This window comes from Ctenopharyngodon idella, chromosome 2 (assembly GCF_019924925.1).
Source record: "Ctenopharyngodon idella isolate HZGC_01 chromosome 2, HZGC01, whole genome shotgun sequence".
Lineage (NCBI taxonomy): Eukaryota > Metazoa > Chordata > Actinopteri > Cypriniformes > Xenocyprididae > Ctenopharyngodon > Ctenopharyngodon idella.
This window is the reverse complement of record NC_067221.1, coordinates 38,189,493-38,217,452: the sequence shown is the minus strand read 5'-3', so window position 1 is coordinate 38,217,452 and position 27,960 is coordinate 38,189,493. Positions and strand designations below refer to the sequence as shown.

At 37.2% G+C, this 27,960-nt stretch overlaps 3 protein-coding genes across 4 annotated transcripts in view; all 3 read left to right on the top strand.

Annotated features, from left to right (window-relative positions):
- The window catches only part of si:ch211-106n13.3 (vWFA and Collagen domain-containing protein), a 35,766-nt gene extending 14,288 nt beyond the window's left edge, over positions 1-21,478 (top strand). Inside the window, 14 exon segments of the mRNA XM_051911792.1 lie at positions 897-950; positions 4,440-4,484; positions 5,014-5,067; positions 5,429-5,482; positions 8,386-8,439; positions 9,105-9,176; positions 10,788-10,823; positions 11,284-11,328; positions 12,121-12,153; positions 14,415-14,561; positions 14,645-14,699; positions 19,211-19,402; positions 19,496-19,573; positions 21,162-21,478. Of these exon segments, the coding sequence (XP_051767752.1) occupies positions 897-950; positions 4,440-4,484; positions 5,014-5,067; positions 5,429-5,482; positions 8,386-8,439; positions 9,105-9,176; positions 10,788-10,823; positions 11,284-11,328; positions 12,121-12,153; positions 14,415-14,561; positions 14,645-14,699; positions 19,211-19,402; positions 19,496-19,573; positions 21,162-21,352 (1,110 nt within the window). The 3' untranslated portion in view covers positions 21,353-21,478.
- Positions 21,479-22,397: 919 nt separating this feature from the next.
- ccr12a (chemokine (C-C motif) receptor 12a) lies at positions 22,398-24,720 on the top strand. Its single transcript, XM_051911781.1, has 2 exons — positions 22,398-22,543; positions 22,646-24,720. The coding sequence occupies exon 2, from the start codon at positions 22,665-22,667 to the stop codon at positions 23,736-23,738; it is 1,074 nt and encodes a 357-aa protein (XP_051767741.1). The 5' UTR covers positions 22,398-22,543; positions 22,646-22,664; the 3' UTR covers positions 23,739-24,720.
- A 348-nt stretch (positions 24,721-25,068) lies between these two features.
- The window catches only part of hecw1b (HECT, C2 and WW domain containing E3 ubiquitin protein ligase 1b), a 44,010-nt gene continuing 41,118 nt past the window's right edge, over positions 25,069-27,960 (top strand). Inside the window, exon 1 of one of the 2 annotated variants that reach the window (XM_051911748.1) lies at positions 25,069-25,369. In XM_051911748.1, the coding sequence (XP_051767708.1) occupies positions 25,325-25,369 (45 nt within the window). In that variant the 5' untranslated portion in view covers positions 25,069-25,324. The remainder of the gene's footprint in view (positions 25,370-27,960) is intronic. The other variant, XM_051911756.1, reaches the window with a different exon arrangement.

The following is a 27,960-nucleotide window of genomic DNA, read 5'->3' as shown; positions in this document are numbered from 1 at the left end:
GTTCAAGGTGTCTGAATAAATTTTGGTTTGACTGTATATATATATATATATATATATATATATATATATATACATAATTAAATATTAATTTTCACACTTTTTTCTCTGAATCTGAGCTTAGTCAAGTCAAACCCGTCTGTCACAGGACCGAACATAGTCTAAAAGAAATGTGTAGTTACACTGTTTGCCTTTGTAGGGCAGTATGGTAGTGTGTTATTCCCCATGCCTCATGCAGAATGTGGGACATTACATATTTTCTGTCAGGTGTGTTTCACCATACACAAATTACATGCACATGAAACCAGAAACATGCTATTTTAGACTTCAGAAAGGAGGACATCTCTTACCAGCATTCCCACATGTGTACGGCTTGTAATTTAGTACCTCAGAAAGTGCAAAAAAGTCTTTAGATAAGCGCTCTTTACAGTTGGGTGTAACATGTTTAGATTTTAATGACAGACTGTCTCAAATTTCATACTTACTTTACAATTAGGATGTGTGCATATTTAACTTCTCAGCGCTTGATTTCTCTTTATTTAATTAGTATGTAAAAATGTAACCCAAATTGGAACGGCAAAACTCTAATTATATCTGCAATTAGTGGAATATACCATGATTATTTAAGGCACAGTGAGAGCCTTTACCTACAGCTTACCACATTTCCCTCATTTCTGGAAATATATTCTGGAAATATCTGGTGTGGTGTTAACACAACATAAAAAACAATGTTATTTAAATAATATATTAAATTATTTACTTTTTTGCATTACAGTAATGCCAATAGGGGCATACATTTAATTTTAATTTTTTTTAAGAAAAAAATGTCACAGTGCATTTAATGGTCTTTGAGGTGCAATTTGATTTTAACAGCATTTGACCGCTTTGTTTTCATTCAGGGAGAGAAAGGAGATGATGGCGCTTCAGGATCAGATGGACAACCAGGAATCCCTGTGAGTTTATTTTACCATCTTATGTGTCTGTTCGTTGTATATTTATTCCCTAATCTGTTTTCTGCCACAGTTTTAGTTCACAACAAAACCATTTTTAAGCCACTTTATTAGTCAACTTCTCATTAACGCAAATATCTAAACAGCCAATCGCATGGCAGCAACTCAATGCATTTAGGCATGTAGACATGGTCAAGATGATCAAGTTCAAACTGACTGGTTCAAGCTGATAGAAAGGCAACAGTAACTCAAATAACAACTGGTTACAACCGAGATCTGCAGAAGAGCATCTCTGAACATGTTGAACCTTGAAGCAGATGAGCTACAGCAGCAGAAGACACACTGGTGCCACTCCTGTCAGCTAAGAACAGGAAAATGAGGCTACAATTTGCATGGGCTCACCAAAATTGGACAATAGAAGATTGGAAAAACGTTGCCTGGCCTGATGAGTCTTGATTTCTGATGCGACATTCAGATAGGGTCAGAATTTGGCATAAACTATATGAAAGCATGGATCCATCCTGCCTTGAATCAGTGGTTCGGGCTGGTGGTGGTGGTGATGTAAGGGTGTGGAGGATATTTACCTTGCACACTTTAGGCCTCTTTAGTAGCAGTTGAGCATTGTTTAGCCTACCTAAGTATTGCTGTTGACCATGTCCATCTCTTTATGACCACAATGTACCCATCTTCTGATGGCTACTTCCAGCAGTATAACTCACCATGTCACAAAGCTCAAATAATCTCAAACTGGTTTCTTGAACCTGACACTAAACTCAAATGGCCTCCACAGTCACTAGATCTCAATCCAATAGAGCAGCTTTGGGATGTTCTGCAAAACTGCAGAAACTGCGTGATGCTATACGTCAATATGGACCAAAATCTGTGATGTTTCCAGCACCTTTTTGAATCTACTCTCTAGTAAATCGCTAGTTTTCAGGTTATCTCGTTGTGAAATTTCTGTAGCCCACCAGATTAAAACTTTCTGAATGACACAATAGCACAATAATAATGTTGTGTTTTGGTGTTTTCACTTTTAATCAAATATTTATGTGATGAGATTGACTGTGTAGTAGTGAAAGGGTTCTAAAGTTTCATGCATGATGTTTCTAGTGAAAAGGGCCGTGTCACATGGTTTCCAGGAGGCCCCACAGACTGCTGCTAACTCTAGATTTAGATACTAATCCCCAAATACATACACACACATGTATATATATATATATATATATATATATATATATATATATATATACATATGTATACATATATATATATATATATATATATATATATTCTCAACATCAGCTCTCTTTATGCTCCAAATGTACTTTAAAATCATCCTGCTTCATCACCAATCATGCATATGTGCAACTCTCCGACTATGAGGAAGGAAAACGCTTCTGTAGCACAACAGATGGGGTTTTAGTCATTCTTATTTCACAATGCCTCAGAAACTGAAAGAGACTAATCTTGAGATCTTTATATGGTCCTAGCCACAAAGCAAACAGAATCCCTTTTGTTTTACATAAGGGTTCATTATTACTCCTAATCCTAATATTCTTCATTTTTTAACCAGTTGCTTTTTAATTTAAACGCCCAGTGCTGGCCTGTTTGTGCTCTTGACACACATACACACACACACACACACACACACACACGTATATATATATATATTTAAATTGCAAGAACTACTCTCTCTCTCTCTCTATATATATATATACATATATATATCAAGCAGTGACATCTTTTACATCAGTGACATTCTTTGTTAAAATGTCTTTGTTCTCATCATAACAAATGAGATGGCAGGAAGAGCATGTAAACTGCTGATGCCTTGCAAAGTTTTGTGATTGTGGTTGCAAGGGTGTCACTTCTTTTATTAGAAGCTACTTTCTTAGACATGCATCAATATTTTTTTTGCTCATACTTCTGTATAGTGTTTTCAATAGAACTATTAAACTTTGGTAACTCCTCCTGCACAGTTTGCACTATGGACATGAACGGCACGACATGTGTCTTGTTGAGGAGTGGTGTGTTTTTACTTTTGAGATGGAGACTTTTATTTATTAATTATTTGTTTAACAGCTGCAGCTTGAAACTTGCAGCTGTATATTTCTGCATGGTTAGTGTTAGATGGTTTCGATCCAAAGCTAAATTGAAGTGACTTCAGATTGTTTATGCTTCCAACAGCTAATGACTTGAAGTGATGTGGTTTAGTCCTCACTGTAAATATTTAGATATCCTTGGCTTAGTTTGATATATATTCATATAGTAAGTACTCCCTTTTGGGGGAATGTTTTGGCAAGCACACAGTTTTGCCCATTTCCAAGCCCAGATGCTAAGAGTAGCTGTATGGAAACTTTTAGGTAGACTGTGTCATGTGATTAATATAACAGTTAATACACCCCTCCCTCTTTCTGAGGTTATGGTGAACCTCTGAATGTTCTTATTTCTCTTTCTTTCCTGTGGATCCGTTTTATTTGGCCGGATCGTGGATACAGCAGGTGGAGACAGAGGTATTTCTAGTAACCAATTCCTTAATGTCAATAAATGCTCTAGTGCACTCCTAGAGGTCAGCAGTTTTTCTGCACATGCTCAACCTCTGTCACCTTTTCTTTCCGTCTGAAAAAAATCTGTCTTTCATGTCTGCTGCCTCATGCACTGTGTGGAAACTTTGCAAAGGAACTTTTGCTGTTTGATTGAGCAGTTTTACACTCATTCATTTCACAAGTTGTTTGGCCTTTGCTTCCTGTTTATGGCCAATGGCTCATTTGAAAGAAAAATTTACAACATTCTGAGATTCCTGAAATCTTTTGGTGCAGGAAACGGGATGTATCAGCTGTGGCTGGTTATATGTGTGGTGATTTGTGCTTCTCTTTTATCTTTCATCATAAAGCTCTCATGTAAACTGCTCTAATGAAAGAATACGTGCTTGCCAGTACATTGAATGGGTTACAGTGTGGCTTGGCAATGAGACAGAAAGGCTGCACTGGGTAAACATTCAATAGTGGTAGTAAAAAGTGCTGCCAGCATGTTAAAGTCACCATGAAATTAAAATGAACTTTTTTTTAATGGAATATTGCAGTATTTATTATAAACGATTTATACGTGCTCGTCATTTTTTTAAAATTCACGTCCTCATAATCTTTCATCAAAATAACTTCCCCTCCCTCTTATAGTGGCTTCTCTGATAACGTTTCCTGGCGTGTAGGTGGGACAACCTGTCACTCACATGAGATCGACCAATGGAAATCAACAATGATCCAACAATCCAATCAATTCCCCATGGACAAAATTTAAGCCCCGCCCTACATTCAGTCTTGTTCGAGAAGGCATTTCACTGATATATGTCACAATAGGGAATAAAAGACTATCTCAACTTCTGTTTCAGAGTAGATCCTTAACTGTGTATTGCAATTATTGTTTCAAAGGCTCATGGGAAGCAAAACTGTACTGCCTAAACCATGGCACATGATTGCTTTTTTTTGTTTTTAGGGGATACGGGGACTTCCTGGAGAGATAGGCCCTGCTGGACCTCAAGTAAGAATTAAAATTCATTAAAAACTATTCATTAAAAAAAAAACTTTTTTTGAAAGAAATTTTTACTTTTATTCAGCAAAGATGCATTAAATGACAGTAAAGACATTTATCATGTTAAAAAATATTTCTGTTTCAAATAAATGCTGTTCTTTTGAACTTTCTATTCATCAAACACAACTGTTAACATTGATGATGACGATAATAAGAAATGTTTCTTGAGCACAAAATCAGCATATTAGAATGATTTCTGAAGGATCATGTGACACTGAAGACTGGAGTAATGTAATGAAAATTCAGCTTTGCATCACAGGAATAAATTATATTTAAAATATATTAAAATAGCAAAGTGTACTATTTCACAATTTTACTGTTTTTACTGGATTTTTGGTTGAATAAATGCTGCCTTGGTGAGCATAATATTTTTTAAATCATTAAATAATATAACCCAGACAAAGTTTTGAATGATAGTTAATGTCATTTTAAGAGTGTTGATTTTGTCACAGCAACTTTTAACAAGTTATTTTGACAGGGTGAGCGAGGCATGCCAGGACCAGCAGGCTTTACTGGACCAACAGGACAGCAGGTATCTCATAATTTCAACAGAATGATGTTTTTGTTTAGTGCAAATTGTTGGCTCAATGCTAAAAATGCTAAGCAGTAGCTGTTTAGTTTCCTCATCAAGGCTTCTAATTTTGAGCAAAATGTCCAGCCTAAATGTTCCTAAACAAAATCATGCACCTATTACTTTTGTAAGAAAACATACTTAAGATTGGATAATTAAAAAAAAAAAAAAAAATCCCAAAGTTTAGCTGTTGATTTAAATTTTCTACAGCGTTTCTCAGCTTTAATCACTTACTGCACCTTTAAATGCTTTAGCATTGAATTACTGATATTTGATGCTTGTCTTATTGCAAAGTTGTCTTTAAAAATGTCTTTAATTTTAGGGACCCCCAGGCCCAGCTGGCCCACCTGGCATAGAAGGTCCTCCTGGTCCAAAGGTAAATCATCTCAGTTAATATGCGTAGTTTATTGCATATTTTGCATTAAGTCATATTTTATATAACATATTTATATAACTTGTTAAATGATATAAAAAACTAAAACATACAATGATTTTTTATATATATATATATATATATATATATATATTTATATACACACACACACACACACAAATATATATACAGTATCTCACAGAAGTGAATACACCCCTCACATTTTTGTAAATATTTGTAATATTATTATATCTTTTCATGTGGCAACACTGAAGAAATGACACTTTGCTACAATGTAAAGTAGTGAGTGTACAGCTTGTATAACAGTGTAAATTTGCTGTCCCCTCAAAATAACTCAACACACAGCCATTAATGTCTAAACCGCTGGCCACAAAAGTGAGTACACCCCTAAGTGAAAATGTCCAAATTGGGCCCAATTAGCCATTTTCTCTCCCCGGTGTCATGTGACTCATTAGTGTTAGTCTCAGGTGTGAATGGGGAGCAGGTGTGTTGAATTGTTAAATGTTAAATTAGGTGTTATCACTCTCACTCTCTCATACTGGAAGTTCAACATGGCACCTCATGGCAAAGAACTCTCTGAGGATCTGAAAAAAAGAATTGTTGCTCTACATAAAGATGGCGTAGGCTATAAGAAGATTGCCAAGACCCTGAAACTGAGCTGCAGCACGGTGGCCAAGACAATACAGCGGTTTAACAGAACAGGTTCCACTCAGAACAGGCCTCGCTATGGTCGACCAAAGAAGTTGAGTGGACGTGCTCAGCGTCATATCCAGAGGTTGTGTTTGGGAAATAGACGTATGAGTGCTGCCAGCATTGCTGCAGAGGTTGAAGGGGTGGGGGGTCAGCCTGTCAGTGCTCAGACCATACGCCGCACACTGCATCAAATTGGTCTGCATGGCTGTCGTCCCAGAAGGAAGCCTCTTCTAAAGATGATGCACAAGAAAGCCTGCAAACAGTTTGATGAAGACAAGCCGACTAAGGACATGGATTACTGGAACCATGTCCTGTGGTCTGATGAGACCAAGATTAACTTGTTTGGTTCAGATAGTGTCAAGCGTGTGTGGCGGCAACCAGGTGAGGAGTACAAAGACAAGTGTGTCTTGCCTACAGTCAAGCATGTTGGTGGGAGTGTCATGGTCTGGGGCTGCATGAGGGCTGCATGCTGCCAGCACTAGGGAGCTACAGTTCATTGAGGGAACCATGAATGTCAACGTGTACTGTGACATACTGAAGCAGAGCATGATCCCCTCCCTTCGGAGACTGGGCCGCAGGGCAGTAGTCCAACATGATAACGACCCCAAACACACCTCCAAGACGACCACTGCCTTGCTAAAGAATGTCTCCAGACCTAAACCCTATTGAGCATCTGTGGGGCATCCTCAAACAGAAGGTGGAGGAGCGCAAGGTCTCTAACATCCACCAGCTCCGTGATGTCGTCATGGAGGAGTGGAAGAGGACTCCAGTGGCAACCTGTGAAGCTCTGGTGAACTCCATGCCCAAGAGGGTTAAGGTAATGCTGGAAAATAATGGTGGCCACACAAAATAGTGACACTTTGGGCCCAATTTGGACATTTTCACTTAGAGGTGTACTCACTTTTGTGGTCAGCGGTTTAGACATTAATGGCTGTGTGTTGAGTTATTTTGAGGGGACAGCAAATTTACACTGTTATACAAGCTGTACACTCACTACTTTACATTGTAGGAAAGCGTCATTTCTTCAGTATTGTCACATGAAAAGATATAATAAGATATTATTTACAAAAATGTGAGGGGTGTACTCACTTCTGTGAGATACTGTGTATATATATATTGAATATAATTTTTTTAAGAGTTTAAAAAATATATTTTAATTAGCAATGATGCATTTAATTGATAAAGTACGTAATTTTTTATATCACTTCTCAGCATTGCTTTACATCTTGATTATAAGTGTACTATATAACATTTTATATATTGTATAATTATTATATAACATTATATAATAATTATGTAATGGAAAATTGAATGGAAATTCCATTTTAAATGTTATCTCCTGTCTGGAGGAAGTTAAAATGTGGTTGTCTGAAAACTTTTCTGACTTATTATTTGATAAGCAGATAAATTCTGTTGTCAAAGGAAGCTTCTTTCATCTCCAGTCCATCGCCAAATTAAAACAGTTCCTCTCAAAGAAAGACCTAGATGTAGTGATCGATGCACTTGTTACATCTCGGCTTGACTACTGCAATTCACTATATATAGGTCTACCTCAATCCTCCACACATCGTTTGCAGTTGGTTCAGAATGCGGCAGCTAGATTTCTGACGAGAACTAGGAAGAAAGAACACATCACTCCTGTTCTCTCCACCTTACATTGGTTACCAGTCAGATACAGAGTTGACTTCAAGGCTCTGCTGTATGTGTATAAAGCTTTGCATGGGTTAGCACCACAGTACATTTCCGATCTTCTTCATCCTTACTCTGCTCCAAGATCTCTCCGCTCATGCAATAAATTCCTTCTCTCGGTTCCTCAGTCCCGCTTAAAGACTAAGGGTGACCGAGCTTTTGCAGTTGCGGCTCCTAGGTTGTGGAATGCGCTTCCAGTTGGCGTGAGATCTTACCCCACTTTTAAATCTAGCCTAAAGACTCATTTATTTTCTTTAGCTTACGATGTTGCCTGAATTATATAGGGGGTTTTTGATTGGTTTGTGGCCTATCTTGCATGCTTTATATTTTATCTTATGTATTAGTTTATTATCTTTTATCTTTTGTGTAAAATTGTGCAGCACTTTGGTACAACACACGTTGTTTTTAAATGTGCTTTATAAATAAACATGAACTTGAACTTGAATTTATATATATTATATGTTATATTATATAACATTTTATTGAAACTTGTTTGTTGACAGGGTAATTCTGGCTCTCACGGACAGGATGGTCTCCCTGGTGCACCTGGTGCCAAAGTGAGTAAGCTAAGGGAGGGGGATTTCCGCACATAAAGATCTGAAAATATGATATTATCTCGTTTAGTGACATACCTGCCACTTTCACAAACAGCTTCAGGAAAAAACTTTGAGCAGCAGATGCTATATTAAGCCTCGATCAAGGAAATGTTTTCATTTTACAGAGTGTGAAATGGTTGCAATTTTTAATTCATTGCATTCATTGTACATTAAGCAGAAGAGTTAAGTTTTAAAGTGATGGGTCACCTGAAAATGAAAAGGTCTTCTGAAGCCATAAAATAGTGTATATGCAATACAATATATGCGAAAAACTGAAATGTATGTCTTTATTCTTTGAGAAGTGTCTGTCCAGGGTCCCTGTGGGTCCTTAAATTAAGTTTGATCAAATTTAGGGCCATTGAAAGTCTTCTTAAATATTTTAAATTGTATAACAAAAGTCCTAATTATCATTTTAAGAGGTCTTATATTGGGGGACTGAAAAACTGACCTAATGCGATTACTAAAGTGGGCTGCTTCTGTCACAGGAACGAAAGCACATTATTTAAAACATAATTTGAACACAATTATTCATTATATAGATTTCACTAGTATCGGCACTGTAGCGATTGTTGCACAAGTGAACCATCTAAATATTGTCTTATAAAGGTGTATGCATGTATCCACAGGGTTCAGATGGAGAGCATGGCATTCAAGGTCCCCCTGGTATTAGAGGTCTACCAGGGTTCAAAGGTCATAAGGTACGTTCTTCAACAGACAAACCTTGCTTTGGGATGCTTTAATAAAGATGTCCATACTATGGATGGACTCATAGGTTGCATTACAAATAGTCATCATTTGTCACAGACTGGCTATCATGCTATGTTTTATTTGTCAGTAAAATATTGGTATTTTTAAAGTCGCAATGAAACAGAAGTAACGACAGATTTTTTCCTTTGTATTGTATCGTACATCCAAATATAACAGATTATCAAAAAAGAAACAATTTAGGGAAGGGGCTTGGTTGAATGGATTGATTGTTGATTGGATTTTAAGATGTGGGTGTTTCACTCAATTGCATGAACGCAGGCTTGCGGGTATGGGGTTTAAGTGAACTAAATGATTGGAGACAGCAACAGAAAGAAGTCTGTTATTTTCACCAAAAGATTCTGTTATGAAATTTGGATTAAAACTTACAAGGTCAAATGAGTAAAAAAAATAAAAATAAAATAAACATAAATGGATGAGTCATTCACACAAAGATCTATAACATACATTTACAAACTAGACAGGCTGACTTTAATGTGACATTTGACATTTCAATAATCACTTTTTCCCTTCTTTTTCCCCTCCTACCACCCTTACAGTGCAAAGAAAGACACTTGATTTAATGAACAATATCATGAGTCATTACAGAAATTTTCATTTTCCCTTCTAAATTCCTGCTCTATTTTCGTGGTGGTGCTTAAAACCTTTTTATTTTCTCTTCTTTTCTTCACTTTAAATCCTTATAGGCATATTTTGTAGTGAGAATGATTCTTAAAATCATCATGAAATCAAAATGGACCATTCTTGTTTTTTATGCAATATTACAGTATTTATCATAAATGATTTATCTGTGCACATTCTATTTTTTTATTTATTCATGTGCCCTCATAATCTTTAATCAGAATAACTTTCCTTTCCCTCTTGCAGTGACATCTCTTCTCTGATGATGTGTTTACTGGCGTGAGGGCGGGACAACCGAGAGCCTGCTCACTGCAGAGCCAATGGGTGGAGCTTGACTTCCAGCCCCCCTCGCTGGACATAATGGGTGGAGCTAGACGGTCCAACTACACCCTAACACTACCAATAACCCTGTCACTAAACATAACTCCACCTATTATGCCCAGAGAGTGGGAGCTGGACATCATTTGGCTCTGCAGTGAGCACCACACGGGACACCCTGTCAATCACACAAGATCACAGCAATAGCAAACTACAACCATCCAATCATTTCCCTATTGATAAAATCAAGCCCCGCCCTACATTTTTTTCTTGTTTAAGAAGCCATTTCACCTGGATATATACGTCACGATAGGGAAGAAAAGACTATCACAACCTCCATTTCTTGCTGACTTTCACACAAAATGATGAAAAGTGTTGAGTTTTAAATGTAATTCAGCAAATTACTATTTTTGGTTAATGCAACCTCTGGATGGACTGTAAACTTTTGCACTTGAATGTATTGTTTCACGAGTTCGCCTGCCCATCACAAGTTCGGACTGAATGATTAGGCTCCCCCCAAACCTATGTTTGGAACTTCATTAAAAATATTCCTTGTTTCAGCACTATTAAGTGCCATGCTCTTACATTCTTGTGCACTTTTGCAGGGTGACTCAGGATCATCTGGACCAAGGGGAAGTCAGGTACTGTTACTGCTCAGTGATCACTGACATCTTTGACATTTGATTTCTCATCAACTGATTAAAAAAAACATGTCGTGAGAGAGAGAGAAAAGAGGAAGTAAAAAAAAAAAAGGTGTTACTGTTGCTGTTTTTTTCAAACAGGAATTCCGACCTACAGAAGACACAAACACACGCACATTTTTTTTTTTTTTTTTTCAGCAGTCAGAGTCAAAAAGTTTTAACAAAGTACCACACAACATGTTTCCAGGCTGTTTTATTGGTTAATGCTGATATGGTGCTGGTCCAGCTTGTGGATAAGCACAATCATGCTATTTACCAGCAAAACAAAGTAAATTTGTTGACCAAGTCTTTCTGGTTTCAGTAATTAAGACCAACCACTGTTTGTTGGCCTTTTCGACATAAAACTGTACATTTTTGTCAGAGCAATATTGACATTGTGATGATAAATCTCTCATTCCAGGGCGAGAAAGGAAACCAGGGAGAACCTGGAGTTGCTGGAGAACATGTATGTAACAGTCTTTATGCTTTATTAGTGATGTTGTTAATACACATGTACTTCTGGTTATGAATTTGAACAAACCCATAAAACCTACATATTAATCTTTGACACGCAGCTTGCCCCACATTGCTTGTGCAATGGAAATGAAAACATCCCACACACTTGTTTTGAAGGAAGAACGCAAGTCTCCATATTTAGAAACTATAGAGACTTGAATGTGAACTCTTTTGATTTGAGCTAGAAAGCAGCTACATAGCAACCATCCAAAAGACTCATGCAAACACATAACAATGCTCTAAAAACAGTTAGAAACCATGTAGAAATGCTCTGGCAACACCTTGGTAAAAAAAACAGTTATATACACAAACTACTGTTCAAAAGTTTTGGGGTAAAACTTTTTTTTTTTGAAAGAAATGAATACTTTTATTCAGCAAGGACACATTAAATTTTTATCAAAAGTGACAGTAAAGACATTTAAAATGTTACATTTCTATTTTAAATAAATGCTGTTCTTTTGAACTTTCTATTCATTAAAGAATCCTAAAAAATGTATATCATGGTTTCCACCAAAAAATAAGCTGTTTTTAACATTGATATTATTAAGAAATGTTTCTTGAGCAGCAAATCAGCATATTAGAATGATTTCTGAAGGATCATGTGACACTGAAGACGAGTAATGATGCTAAAAATTCAGCTTTGCCAATAATTAAGTTCATGATATTATCGTTTTATATATTTAAATGCAGATCAACTGCGCAGCACCTAATGTGTGTGATGTACTTCTGTCATTCTCAACAGGGTGAACCAGGCCTGAAAGGGAACAAAGGAGAGGTACATAACCAACTACTCAAAACAATTACTGTTGTCAATAACTCATAACCGCTTCCCGATGAGTCATAACCTGAAAGTCTCTCGGTTACGCAGCAAGGGACAGATACAAGCTTTAAGGTTTTGAGCCAAACATATACAGTGTCGCAACATTCTGGGATCTTGTTTGCAACTCCACAGTTTAAAGTGCCCCACTTTTCGGATTTTACCATATCAATCCGAGCGCGAGTCTGATGATGAAATATTGGAAGAACTAGTTATTCAACCCAAACCTCCATGGCAAGGATGACTTGAGCAGGACATTTCTCAGTGATAAGCTGCTCAGTTTGTCGTACATTATGAGATGTTGCAACTGTAATTCCTCACATCAGCATTAACAAGTGTATGTCCATCAACAAAACGAAGTGTACATTTCTAATTTATTGCGATGCATATGTGGGAACTGTACTATTAACTGTTTCAATAACAGCGCAGATGTTAGCCGAGCACTAACGTGAATGACTGATGTAACATTAAAGTTTGTAAAACAAATCTTGCTCCATCCTTAATTACTCAGAGTAGTAAGAACGACAGACAATCTGCATTAAGGGGTTAGTTCACCCAAAAATGAAAATTCTGTCATTAATTACTCACCCACCTTCGTTCATCTTCATAACACAAATTAAGATATTTTTGATAAAGTCTGATGGCTCAGTGAAGCCTCCATTGACAGCAAGATAATTACAGTTTTTCCTCAATTGCTTGAATACATTACTTGAACTTATGCCTCCTTTTTTTCGAAACTCTAAACACAAATCTATAACTTCTCACCCAATTCCCCAAACTTCCTATTTTCAGGTCAAAATGAAACTCTCCACTCAAAACCATTCAATCTAAGTGAAAAAACAAACTTTGCCCTCAGACATGACACACAAGCCCTCAAAAACACACACACTACAACACAGTCTTACACACTGGTGAAATAAATTCAAAACAATACTACAAAAATCAGTAAGTTATGTTTCTTGGTTCTCTCCCTCAAAAACATTTTCACATGATCAACACAACAAAAGAAACAACAAATTTGCACATTTTATTTATTCCTTAATATACTGTACAGTACAATACACCAAACAACAACAACAAAAAAAAATTCTGCCCCACCTCAGCATCCCGTCTTTGGTCTGGGACGGTAAAATCCTCTTGCATGCCTGATCCACCCTGGCACGCATCAACTGAAACTCATTACCCAGCCTCCCTCATAGTCATACCATGGACAAGGATATGGTCAACTAGAGTGACACGAATCTGAGGCTGCTTCTCTCCTTGCCTCATCCTCCTCATCTTCCTCCTCATCCTCTTCCTTCACCCCTTCCTCCTTCTCCTTCTCCTCCTCCTCCTCCTCCTCCTCCTCTCTGGTGTCCTCGACCTATTCAATCACGTCTCTCTGGATCCATTGTTCCAAAACTGAATGAACTGACATGGGCTCTTTTATCTCTCTATTGAAGGTTCTGATTGATGTGTGATAAATTTTGACTGTTAGTGTTTCCACGTGGGTAATTGTGTGCTAATTGAGCTCAGGCTGTGTTGACTTGAGTGAACAATATTGAATGCTAGTGCTTTCTAAATGACGTCATGGTGTAGGCAATGAGAAATGAAGGGATTTGTGTGTAGAGCTTTGCAGTGACAGTTCAACAAATCTGATTCATGTATCAAAACGGGAGTAGTGTTTATAGTTTAGGGAAATGGGTGTGCTTTTTGATAAATGGTGTTATGGTTTTGAAATTTTAGTTCAAAAGCCTGGTTATAGTGTTTAAGCAATTGAGAAAAACTGTAACACTTTCAGATGCCCAGAAAGCTACTAAAGACATATTTAAAACAGTTCATGTGACTGCAGTGGTTCAACCTTAATGTTATGAAGCGATGAGAATACTTTTTGTGCGCCAAAAAAAACAAATTAATGACTTTATTTACGACTCGTTTAAGCGGCTCAGAGTCAACTATTTTTTTGAGAGACAATAACTTTATTTATGATGCACTTTCAGCTTTACAACTTTGCAGACTGTTTACATTCACATACAGCTACATTACACACTGCATGAAAGGTAATCTTCAAAAATCCATAATAGGGGCACTTTAAAATACTTCTACTCACATTACTCAAATGTGCACAAAAAAATTTAAAGGATTTAAAAAAAGAACAAGTATTTTTTACTGATATTTCTGAATTCATTCTATAACAGTGATGACACTGATTTGAATTGTTCTCCCCCACTCCCTTTCAGCCAGGTGTAGCAGGGGATCCTGGGAGCAGAGGGGCTGATGGGAAAAAGGGAGATGTCGGTCCATCAGGGCCACCTGGATCTCAAGGCTTTCCAGGTCTAGATGGGTTACCAGGACAACCAGGAGTTCCAGGTTACCCAGGGAAACCAGTGAGTGTGATGCTGCTTATGAGCATTTATAAAGTATGCATGATGGTGATGGTCTTGTTCAAATATGACGCACTGTGTTACAGGGCAAGCCACCTACGGAAGAGCAGCTTATGAAGATTTGTGCTTCTGTGCTACAAAGTAAGTGTTCATGTTTTGTACTGTTAGGAAGAGTCTTTTGTCTCGTTTCAATGGCAAATACATTTTGTGAGGTAACGACAAATGAACAAATTCATTAAAAATATGCTTATGCAAACATCACTATCACTATTGCTCATACTTTTGGTTAGAATTTGAACAAATCTTTAACCGTTACTATTAAATTTAGTCATGTAACTCATCCTTACCAAGAAATTATCACACTAGCAAACAAATAAAAACCACCTTAGCAACACACCCACAACATCTTAAAATCTTTTCCATGACATTTTACGTAGAGCATCAATCACAAAATCTCAAAATCTACTTGTCATCTAAATTTATTTTGGAAGAAAAGACAAAAGTTTAGTCCCAAATGACACACTATACACTATGCACTTATACGCTATGCACTATTTAGGCCGTGTGCCCACCAAAGCGTTTTAGCCAGCTGAAAACTCTAGGCGCTCTGCTGAAAACGCCTATCTGCCTATCTTCTCATCCATTTTGTTCCGTTATCTGCTTGTTAATGTCGTTGTACAGCAAGAATGTTGTGACAGTTGCCCCTCCTCCACTCTGATCGGACGACTGACTAAAAAGTGACAGTGATGAGCGCAGCGTTTTACTCAAAGCTGAACATTCTTCATCTCGAGGCGACCGGTAAAAAGGCGAGCACTCGGTGCTTGAGCATGAAAAGACGTTCAGCGCCTTGTTAAGCTAGCCGCTGGAAAAAACGCTTTGGTGGACACACGGCCTTACTCAACCATGTATGAATTTTATAAGGTATTTTGTCATTTAACATCAGAGTCTGATAGCCCATCCCCCTCTGCTACACTGTAAAACCCAACAGTGAAATTAATTAAATAAAACGAGTTAGTTTCACTCAATTTATAATGAAAGTTCATTGTACTTAATAGAAAAAAGTTGCATGAACTCAAAATCTCATTGTAGTAAGCTGAACTCAATATTATTAGCAGCAGATTTCTAATTCCCAGCATGCTTTGCGTCAGACTGTATAAGAAAAATAAATGTTGAAATGAAGTGTTATTTTGTGTGTTTTTGCACAGGATTAACATACAGAGTTTTTGTGTGTTTAATGTTGTGTTGACTAACAGAGTATTTTTTTTTTTCTACTATGGTAGTCAATGGGGGGCGAGATCTGCTCGGTTACAAACATTCTTCCAAATATCTTCCTTTGTGTACAGCAGAACAAATAAATTTATACAGAGTTAGAACAACTTGAGGGGGAGTAAATGATGACATAGGAATAGCATTTAACTCTATGATAACTCTATGATAAATAGAGTGTGTAAATGGAGGAGTGTGCCTCATGGTCAGATAGCTGGAAACATCTGGAGTGGTAGGAGCAGTGATGCGACTTTCAGTTCTCTGTAAAAAGAAGAAAAACCTAAATACGGCTGTGAAATCAGGCTATTTTCATATAGGTGAACCACAGACCTTACACCATCTTCACCACGCACCACAATTCTGTGGAGTCCACAATAACTATGCTTGTCACTTGCACATAGCAAGGGATAACGGACAGACAGATGGTCATTATTGCAAAATAAATCACGTCAGAATGATCACGATGCCAGTGTGAGGCATTTGTACATTATTTTGCTCATTGCACACTATTTGACAAATAATTAAATACATGAATAATTTATTATGTGAGAATGAGAGATGTGAAACTTGCACAGATATGTAGGAAATGGTTGCCAGGGACAGTGTTAAAGTGTTCAGTTTAGCATTGTTATACAAAAATGTTTGATTGTAGAACACAGCAATTGACCAGAATGAGGTATTCCAGAGAGCCATGAAATGACACCTAACAGCATTATATCTAGCAACTGCGTTTGCAGGTGTGTATGATGCTGAGCGGTAGTCTGTCATATTAGAAAACCCCATTTAATCACTGAGTACCCAATATTATATCAAAATGTGTTTTGATATGATATTGTGACATCCATCACCTCATTAGCTTATTAGCAAATAAATATACATTTTATAATGAAGTTGTGCATTATATATTTGTGTATGAGTGTATTCTTTCTCCTCTCAACTTCAAAACTTGCCATCTCTTCTTTGGGCCTTGCATGTAGTCATATCTACTGTTAAACACGTTTCTTAACTATGAAACTTATTTAAACTTCAAATGAAATGTATGACAAAAATGTGTGTAATATGTCACAAACAAAACAACTTGAATTGTTATGTTTATACATTAAAGGGGGACCTATAATGCCCCTTTTACAAGCTGTAATATAAGTCTCTGGTGTCCCCAAAATGTCTGTGAAGTTTCAGCTCGAAATACCCCACAGATCATTTATTATAGCTTGTCAATGTGCCCCTATTTGGGTGTGAGCAAAAACATGCCGCTGCTTCCGGACCCCTTTCCAGAAGAGGGCGGAGCTTTAACAGCTCGCGCTTCGGTTGCTCAACAACAACAAAGCTGGAGAATCTCACACAGCCAAAATGATGATTATCAGTAACGGTGTTCAGCCTTACATTGTTCAAACCGGAGTCGACACTGATGGAGAGACTCAGGAAGAAGTTACAAATTCTAGAATGCATCTGGACGTTTCTGAATGGTTAGTGGATAAATTTATGTAGTTGCTGTGGAGTTGATTCAACTCATCGACTAGCATGTGCCGTCATGTTAATCTTTTGTGCAAATCCAGCGTTGAATTGACCCTCGTTTGTGAAGCAGTCCGGCGTAAAATGGCGGCATGGCAAACAACACTCTACTACTACAACTCTTCCTCTTCTCTAAAGCAGCCCAACATGGCCTCACCCCCTTTGTTGTGTATTCTCGGGGGCAGGGTTTATGTACGTTTTAGGGATAGTGATGTCACTAACCCGGGAAGAAGCTTGTTGTAGTCCCTACCAGCCATTTGTTGTAGTCCTTAAACAGTGAATTCTTTAAAAGAAAATATCTCCCTTTGCCTTGAACTTTGAGCGTCGTAACTTTGCAGATGTTGTTTATGCTCAAACAGCAACATTACACACTAACTAAAGTTAAAAAAGTGAAATCATAATCAAGGACCCCTTTAACACGATCGCTCCCACCACCTAGTTATAAAATGAATCATGAGGATTCGCCACCATGGGTCACATGACCATAAACGATAAAATTACTTCCTTGAAGTGAAGTCATTCCATGTACCCTTCACTATCAAACTTGTGAAAGGGCCCACTTTCATTTGGAATGCCCCTACAAATGGCACCCCCTTCTCAAAGTCCCCTTCAAGGGTGCAAAAACGTAATTTGGAATTCGTCCATTATGTTTCTTATTTTGATTCAATTCTCAACAACTGTCATTTTTATTTAAAGTGTTAAAGGTGCAGTAAGCGATTTCTGGGAAGCACTGTTGATATTTGAAATCAACCCGAACAAACACACCCTTCATTGCTCTGCCCACAAAATGCACGAACACGCAATGCAGTGGATGTCTCTTTATCATAGCTGAAGTGAAGCAAAATAATGCTTTGTGAAAAATGAAGCGAAGATGACAAACAAATGACAAGGAAGAAAAAAATTAACACACTGTACGGTACACATGAGTATATACAAGCAAGAGTTGGTTGTTAGTCTCCAGTAGCACAGCAGCTCCAGACAAACAATGACACTCAAAACTGTCCTGTTTCCACTTTTCAACAGCATTTCTTAGAAATCACTTACTACATCTTTAACAAACAACACCCCCCCCCCCCCTTTAGCATAGATATGAACTTGTAAAGTTGTAAAGTTGTAATTCATGAATGACTTGGAACACAGACCTAAGATTGGTGCCTTTTTAAAGAAGACACTCTGCAGATTATTGCAGAAGTGAAAGCCCTTAAAAAAAGATACTGTTAAGCCATAGAAGTTTAAGTTCACTGAAAAGCAAATGTACTAAACTAAACATTTTATTTAATACAAAATATATATATTTTACCATATAATTTGGATTTTGAATGTTTTTAAATAACCTATTTATGGTGATTACTAAAGTATGTGATTAAAAAAATGTGCCAAGTGGGGCACTGTCAGTTAACAGGCTATGAATGGTCTTGAAAAACTTGGTATAGGTGAAGGAATTTTAAAAGTGTGGTTTCTAGACCTGGAAAAATCAGGGAAATTAACAAAAATTGAATAAAGGTCATGGAAAATTTTTCTAGTGATATCAAGCTCTAAAATATTTTTTTTGGGTGGAAATTACTGTTTGTGACTAAAAAATTATTTTAAAAATCCCCATGGTGGCGAACGATTAGATAAGATAAAAAGTATAAACCCCGAAGAAGTTTCAGTTATTTAAACTTCTGGAATTTAATTATTTTAATTATCTTTTAATTATATTATTAATACATTTTAAATTACATTTAAAATTTCAACATTTTATTATTGTTATTTTTATTTTCTATTTCATTGTTATTTTTTTAATTTTATTTTAATAAATTGCTACTCCTAGTTTAGTACCAAATATCAGTTAAACATGTTGACAACCATTGCGGTTTTTGTTCCTTCAACAGGCCAGCTGCCACAGCTCCTGCAGGTGATGGGCCAAAGAAGTTGCCAGCACTGTGAAACCATACAAGGACCACCAGGCGATCCAGGTCCCCCAGGCCCAACGGGCCCATCTGGACCCACAGGGTATCCCGGCATGGCTGGGTCTCCAGGCTACCCAGGACCTCCAGGGAGGAGGGGACCTGAAGGGGTAAAAGGTGAGGATTATGTGAAGCTGTTTTGATGTTTATTTGTTGATTATAAAGTGACAGTACTGAAGGGAAAATCCCGCTCAAATGTTATTCTTACAGGTGATATTGGCCCAATGGGTATGAAAGGTGCTAAAGGACAAGGTGAAGTCGGGTTGCCAGGTCCACCTGGCCCAGCAGGTAAAAAACAAATGTCAAATCATACTCGTGATGATAATGATCCCTCCCATTTTATTATTAGGGGCCAAGCACCAAAGGTGCGTAGGCACCTATTGTATCTGTTGGCGTTCTTATTTTTCTTCTTCCACTCTAAGAAGTCTATGGCAGCCCATAGAACTGCTTGCGGGAAAGTTACGAAATTTTCCACACTGATAGAGGTCAGTCCCATCATTAACAACACCAATTTTGGAGTCTCTAAATCAATGCCTCTAGCGCCACTACCTGTCCAAAGTTTCACTCATGTTTATGCCAATAACTTTTAAACAATAAGGGTCAGAAACAATTTTTTTTACTCTGATTCCTTGGCTCAAGACGATTCCATTGCACCCTATGACATCATGAAAATGTCCCTGCCATTTTGAATTTTTCCGAAAACCTACTTTTTCTAACTCCTCCCCCAGTTTTCAGTTTCACGAAAATTGAACCAGGTAATCTTCAGATCATGCCGACAAAAAGTTTCAAGTCGATTTGTCAAAACGTGCGAACGAATTTTAAATAGCGCTTCCAAAAATAGACGTAAGGCTCTATCTCCTTAACGCTTTATCGTATTCAGACCAAACGTGGTCCATGTCATTACCTGGTGAATTTTGGCGGAGCGCCACCTAATGGTCCGGAGATACTAAAAAAATGGCTATTTTTGCTTATAACTTCTGAACGGCTTGTCCAAATAAAATAAAAGTGGTCTCGTTAGATTCGGGACATCATGCCGAGATTTCCCATATTGGCCATTTTTGGCATCAGCCATTTTGATTTTTTTTGCAAAATGCTATATTTTACACACGCATGAACGTATCATTACGAAACTTGGTATGGGTCATCTGCACGATGCCCTGAAAGAGTCTGAGAAGTTTCGGACCAGCGTCACCTAGTGGTGAATTTTTTTTTTACATGATTATAAATTTGAATGTGGTTTACTTATTTTCACGGGAGTCATCTCCTTGGATTCCTGAAGTGTCCAACGATACTAAACATGCTAGGTTTTGCCTTATGGTTAGTGCAACATTGTGATTTAGCGTTTAAACAACATTCGCGAATATCTTCTAAACCGTTTTGTCCGATCGAGATGAAACCACCGTAGGAAAATCGGAAACAGGTTGTTGACTAAATGCTAATGGCCAAATGTCAAAATTCTCATAGTATTTGGCAAATAAATGCAATCACAGTCAGGTGTGGGTAATGTGTTCATACATATAAATGTCTCTTAAACGAAGAGACATTTAAACGAAATGAGATATTTTCACCAAATTTGACACGCTTATGTATGGAGGCACTCTGAGGACACACAAAAAAAGTGGTGGGACTGCGCCCCTTGGTGGCGCTATAATTGAACAAAACATGAAATTGGCTCTAAATACAGTACCGTTGGTCTGATTGACTGTCTTTGTCTCAGTTTCTATCATAGTCTGTTATGACATTGTTGGTCTGCTGCTAGCTTCCTTGTTTGCTTCTGTTGTGCTTGGCCCTTTAATTGCTGCTTGCAGCTATATTTATTTATTTTTTATTTTTTTGTCTTTGTAAGCACGTCCTAAAGTAACTTTTTCTTCCACAGGTTTGCAGGGCCAACGTGGGGATGACGGTGAGGGATATCCTGGGCCTTCTGGTCCACCAGGAAAACCTGGCACTCCGGGCACCCCAGGCAAACGTGGGCCCCCAGGATCCATGGGGATTTGTGACCTGTCCTCTTGTTATCAAGCCTATGGCTTTCGGGATGATCCATTTAGAAAAGGACCTAACTTTTAGCATCAGGACAGTGGGATCTTACTGATTCTTTACAGTCTTTTCTCTCTCAGATGAACATTTCTGGTGCTCAGCATTGACCTCAAGAACTCATAACCTCTAAAGAATGATGTCATGATCTTGAATCTTGATCTTAAATATGTGACGTGTTTTCCTGTCTGAGAATCTTGAATGTGGTAAAATCTCTAATTTGAATGAATCTTCATTTTTGATGCCGCTCTTTTCCATACGATGGGGGCAGGGCTTCAAAAAATGACACAAGTAGCACCATAAAAATGGTCAGTACAACTCATGCTTTATATTCCATGTCTTCTGAAGCCTTTGTGTGAGACACAGGCTAAAAATTAAATCATTATTCAGTGAAAATGCTCTTGAACACCATACATGTTCATGTACTGTATACATTCATCATTGGTTTGTTCTCATGTGTCCTGTGACCAATTTAATTTTCAATTTCAGAGTTTCGTTTTTGAGTGAACTGTTCCTTATAGAAAATTTGCTATACTGTATCCACTGCACTGCCCTAGCCAAGCTACCTCTGTACGGGATGTGAAGCAATTTCTGCGGGCTATACATTGAACACCTATGTTCAAATACTTCTACTCAAGGGCTATTTGTTAGTTTTTATAGGAACATTTTTACTACTACAACATTTTTTAATTATTTAATTATACTTTCAATTGTTTGAGAATTTGAACATGTCTTGTAGAATTTAGCAGTACTCTTATTAGTGTAGTTTTGGCATGTCTTTCTTATTTGTACAAAGATCATCAATTAACATCTATTTATTATTTAATTTTTTCTGTTGATGTTCTTTTTTTTAATGCACATAGTATTTTAGCCTTATGTTTTTTTTTTTTTTTTACAGAATTTAGTTGTGCAGCTGACATTTCAAACTCTTTAAATTACAATAAATATTTTAAAATATTTAATAAAATTGTTTAATTCTTAATCATTTTGCTTGCTACTCTGTCACTTCCTCCTCTCAAAAAAATGTAATTAATTTGACTTGACATTTGACCGAAAATAGCAATGGTGAAAGGTTTTGCGTAGTGCTGACGAGTTGATTTAAATGCTCTTGACAGTTCCTCGTTCAGGATGTGTGCTGAGTTTTTCTCGGTAAGCAACAACGTGTTTGCATCAGTTCTGTCGCGGCTTCAGATAGTTTCACACATTCATTTACCAAAGGAACGGGTGAGTCAAGCCAATATTTGATGCTCAGAATGAACATCAATACAAATTATTAATTATTAACTCTGTGTTTGTGTTTGCTGTTGTTTTATTTAATTGCAACAGAATCTGACCTCAGAAACCAATGGATTATCAAGAGGAGGACATTTACGATTTTTTCAAAGATGCCAATGACACAATAACAAATAACGTTGTAAACAAAGAGGTTCCTTTGTGCAAGAAAAGTGATGTCATCCAGTTTGGTGCAGCATTTCTCCCAGCGTTCTACTACACCAACTTCTTGCTGAGCTTGGTGGGGAATGGACTGGTGCTGTGCATCATCTACAAATATGAGAAGCTCTCCACGGTCACCAACATCTTCTTGCTCAACCTCGTCATTTCGGACCTGATCTTCGCCTCCAGCCTTCCATTTTGGGCAGTCTACCACAAGTCAGAATGGATCTTTGGCAGCTGCCTTTGCAAGTTGGTGGGAAGCTGTTATTCCATCGGCTTCAACAGCACCATCCTCTTCCTCACTCTCATGACTTTTGACCGCTACCTTGCGGTGGTCCACGCCATCAGTGCAGTCGGGAGGAGGAAGAAAACATACGCGTTTGCATCGTCCGCTACCGTTTGGGTGCTCAGTATATTGGCTAGTACAAAGGATATAGTTCTTTATGATGTGATGGATGGTTCAAATGGTAAGCTGTGCGAAGTGACTGGTTACTACCAGACTACCCTCACAAAGTGGGAGCTGATCGGCTATTATCAGCAGTTTCTCCTTTTCTTCCTAGTGCCTCTAGTTATGGTCCTGTACTGCTATGCCCACATAACCATCAAGATCATGTCCACACGCATGGCGGAGAAGTGCAGGGCAGTCAAACTCATCTTTATCATTGTCTTCACCTTCTTCATCTGCTGGACGCCTTACAACGTGGTCATTCTGTTAAAAGCCATCAAGACGTCCTTTGGAGACCCGAACAATTGCTCAGAAGCCCTTGACTACGCGCTGTACATAACGCGTAACTTTGCCTACCTGTACTGCTGCATCAGCCCTGTCTTTTATACCTTTTTGGGGAAGAAGTTTCAAAGCCATTTTCTGAAACTTTTGGCCAAGCGTATACCATGGTTGAAGATTGATAACTTGCTGTCAGTGCCAAGTAGTAAAACCACATCAATCAGGAGCCCAACACTGCTTACTGACCAACTGCGTGACTAACAATTTTGTGTTTGGAAATTTGTTGTTAAGAGGACACAAATTGGAGCACCAAGAGAAAGAGGAAAAACAAAGAATCCAAGATGAAATGTTTGACCAATGTATGTTGTTTGACCATAAAAAAAAAAAAAATTCTCATTTAATGCATATTAATTAATAGTGTTTCTGAAGAGCTCCATCAATTTTACCAAATGAAGAAAAAGTATTGATAAAAAACAAATTGAAAAATATTTTACACGTTCATTTGATGTGCATATGTAAATATTCTTTCATAAACATCCTTTTGATGACATCAGAAAAAAAAATTATACAATTATTTTCTCGTTTAATGTATATTAATGAATAGTATATGTCTAATGGGCTCCATCAATTTTACCTAACTGAGAAAAGGCATTTAATAGTTATTATTGTTAAAAATAATTACCATATTTTACTGTCCGTTTGATGTACATGTAAATATTCCTTCACAAATATCGCTTTGATGATATCAAAACCAAAAAAATAAGAAAAAAGAAAAAAACTTCTATGAAAGAGTATCATTGCAACATAATGTTCATTGTGTAACCTAGACCTAATCTATGGGTTCTTTAGCAACATATAGCTATCAAATCTCTACGCTCTTATATTTTATTCTGTAAGGAGTAATATTACTTTGTGTAACATATATTGTTGTAAAGAGTTGCAAATTAATGATTTTATATTGCTGTTAATTGCTGGTGTAGCCCATGCTGAGAATTAAAATATTAGTAACAGGAATCTTCCTGATATTATCTTTTCAGTGTATCTAGTGACCTGTTCTTTGAACAATATAAAGGTCTCAGAAATGAGTAAGCTTCCTGTCTTGTCAACATCTAAATATATCCTGTTCATGAGATGGTTATGATGATCACATCTTCATTTTGAGCATGACCTCAGTCTCTACATTGTGTGTGTTTGTTTTGGATCTCATTTTAATATAAGACAATAAATGATTCTAAATAATCTATTTGATTGTGGTTGTTTTCTTTTAAGACATTAGTATCTGTTATACGCATTGTTTTTTATTCTCAATGTTTTAAATAAAAATGTGAATCCACCAGACCTTCCCAAATAAGAAAGCTGCATACTTATGCAGAAAAACACAATAGATCCAAAGGAAAACGACTATACTTTAATTTTACGAGTTTTTATTAGTAATAGTAATTTCTGTCGTCAAAACACAGTTTCCCAGAAGCACTTTACAGATAGCGTCCTTTGAGCCTAATAACATCCAATCACATCCAAGCCCAACAATCCATTCATCCAATCACATTTCGTCACTATAGGGACGATTAATCAGCAGCCAGTCGCTATCCAGACATCCAGTCAGCGTCCAGACTATCAGTGCGGAGAGCGCGTACGTGCGCGGGTGGGGTGGATGACTTAACCGCGGTCATAACTGGAGGGGAAAAAAAAACAGAAATCAATCTGACGGAGCGTTTCCATTGGTTACAGGCTCCTGGTACCCAGGAAATAGGATGTAGCATCTCCTGCGGTAGCTTTAGCAAACAGGGCAAATGTAAGGAAAGGGCGGCTGTTGTGCGGGTAAATATGGGACGGCTAATGGCCATATGAACGAGAAGGTGATGATTCACCGGCAGGTGATACTGACCCAGGTAAGTGTTTGTGTATTACACACTAATGCACCCTAGTCAGGCGTGTTTTGCGATGTCTGTAGCGAGAGGCAGTGGATGACAGCACGATAACAGTCACTGGGCTTCGGAAGTGTGGTGCGCTGCGATGTAATGCTGTTTTGTTTTATTTTGCCTGGATTTTTTCAGTTAATGTTGAACATCAGCCTCGGCCTCGCGCGTCTTTGTGTGGTGTGCGCGCGCGTTTGCGTGCACGTGCGTGTGTATTTGGCCCAGATGAGCATCCTCATTCCTGAACCCTACACTCGACACTGAACCTTAAACCGAAATCGACACAGTAACACTACAACTAAACCCACCATTTGTTCAAATATTATATAAAATTGTTTTAAAGATTTTTTAAGCATATTGTGCAGTTGTGCTTGGACTGGAGGCAGTTGTTTAATTTTCTGATAACGCACTGAAACACGTAATTTTTGGCGGTCGTATTAAACGAAATTATGGAAACATGCAAATTCAAGAAACCAACGAAATATTAATAACTTCAGTTTTAGTCAGTGTATGCTTTTTCCAGTGAGCTTTCTGCTTTTCTAAATATTTATTTTGCATAGTAAAATAAAACATGTAGCTGTCATTTGCCTTTTTTGCCAGATAATTATTCCAGATAAATACCTCAACCAAGTTTAGTGATTTGTTCTTCCCTCATATTTAAAATTATATAAAATATTTTCCTCATATTTTTATGGTTTAATCGAACTTGTAGGGTCATTAAAAATATCCCCCAAAAATTGGATTAAAATAGGCGATAAATAAATAAATAATAATAAAATATAAAAAATAATAACAGCATTTAAAAATAATAAAAATGCCCTGTCCAAATACCCACACTTGTGGTCTTGGCCACTTGAGAGCACATGTACACAACAGGAAGACTGTCCCATGTCTTAAAAATGCCCAAGTGCATTACTCTTAATGCACACTAAACCCACACTATCTTGAATCTCGCTTCGGAGCGGTATTCGAGGCTAAGTGTATCCCATCATGCATTATGTTCGAGAACTTGCATACCCCGAAATCGTGAGTTGTCAAGAAAAACATACTACTGTAAGTTTAATTACTAGGGATGCACCGATACCATTTTTTAAGGACCGAGTACGAGTACCGATACTTTTTTTTTCTAGTACTCGCCGATGCCGATACCGATACCGATGCCTATACATTTATTAATTTCTCTCTCTCTTTGTTTTTTCATCCCTATATATTACATATAATTTGGTAGTAAAATATAAAGTGTTGCACATTTTATTGATGCAAAGATGAGTAGGCTATGTGTATTTTCAATTTGCAATCATTTGCAACTGCTTTTTATCACTTAAAGAAGCACCACAATTTTAAAATTGTGTCTTGTGTTAGTTACATAACGACTACTGAACAGATATTTAGAAGTGTGTTTTAAAATGCAAAGTACTGAAAATAATAATAATACAAAAAAAAATAAAAAATGTAAATGCTCTGTAAATGCTTGCATTTTTTGCAAGACTATAAGTGTGTCCCATTAGGTAATCAAAAGTTTTCCACACACTTGCAGGAAATACGTTATGTAAGTAGACAAGTGGTAAGTGCAAAGATCGCAAGTGTGGGTATTTGGCCAGGGCAAAAATCAGACATCCTGAATGTCACTGAATAATTCACAAACTACCCAAAACAGCATCTTAAACCTTACATTCTAAGCATAAACTACACCTGATACTAAAATATCTACACCTAAACCCCAATGTAATGGATGCAAATGAAGTTAAGATGAAGTCAGACAGTCATAGATCGATAATCATCTTTTAAAATGATGTAACATCTGTTCATGGCTGTATAGTATATAGGCACTTCAAGAACTGCTGAAAATATCCACATAAAAAAATCAAGTCACTTTCTTCAAATCACTTTCAAATGAAACTCACCAGAATAATGATGCCGTATGAAAGTCAATAGTAATACATAAACAAATGACATAATAACAGAGTTAAAAGCTTATGTCTGGGGTGGATGATAAGCGTGGTTGTCCGTGTTTAGTTGGGGACATGTGTTCATTACTCAGGGGTCGTTAAGAGCAGGAATCATTTAGGCGAGGAGCAGAGATGAGGTAGATTAGTATTGATTTACCTGAGACCAGCAGTATATTGATCTGCTCTAAAATCGGCATCAAGGGACGGAAAAGCTTTAGAAGAGGAAAAATGGCCTTGTTCCTTTACAGACAGAAGTGCTTCCTGTTAAACGACCTTCACATGATGACATGGATGTTATTGAGTGAACTGACTTCATAAGTTTTTATTTATACATGACATTTTATGTAAATGAGCTTCCAGAGGGTATCCCAGAGCGATTATGTAATTTCATCATATTATTTCCATTAGTATGTTTTAGGTTAAAAGTAAAAATATATTTTGATCCTTTTAAAAAGGCAGAGCTTTTCTAAGGAGAATATTTTACATTTTGCCACCCATAAAATATATATTTTTTTAATTAATTAATTTAATATTTATTTTGATTATATTTAGAGTAAAATACTCATTAAAAATAGACTAATATGTGAAACATTATGCACTATGGCTGTGTCTGAA

Bases quoted from the DNA above. Each gene is read 5' to 3' on its own strand.
- ccr12a (XM_051911781.1), top strand. From the start codon at position 22,665: ATGGATTATCAAGAGGAGGACATTTACGATTTTTTCAAAGATGCCAAT.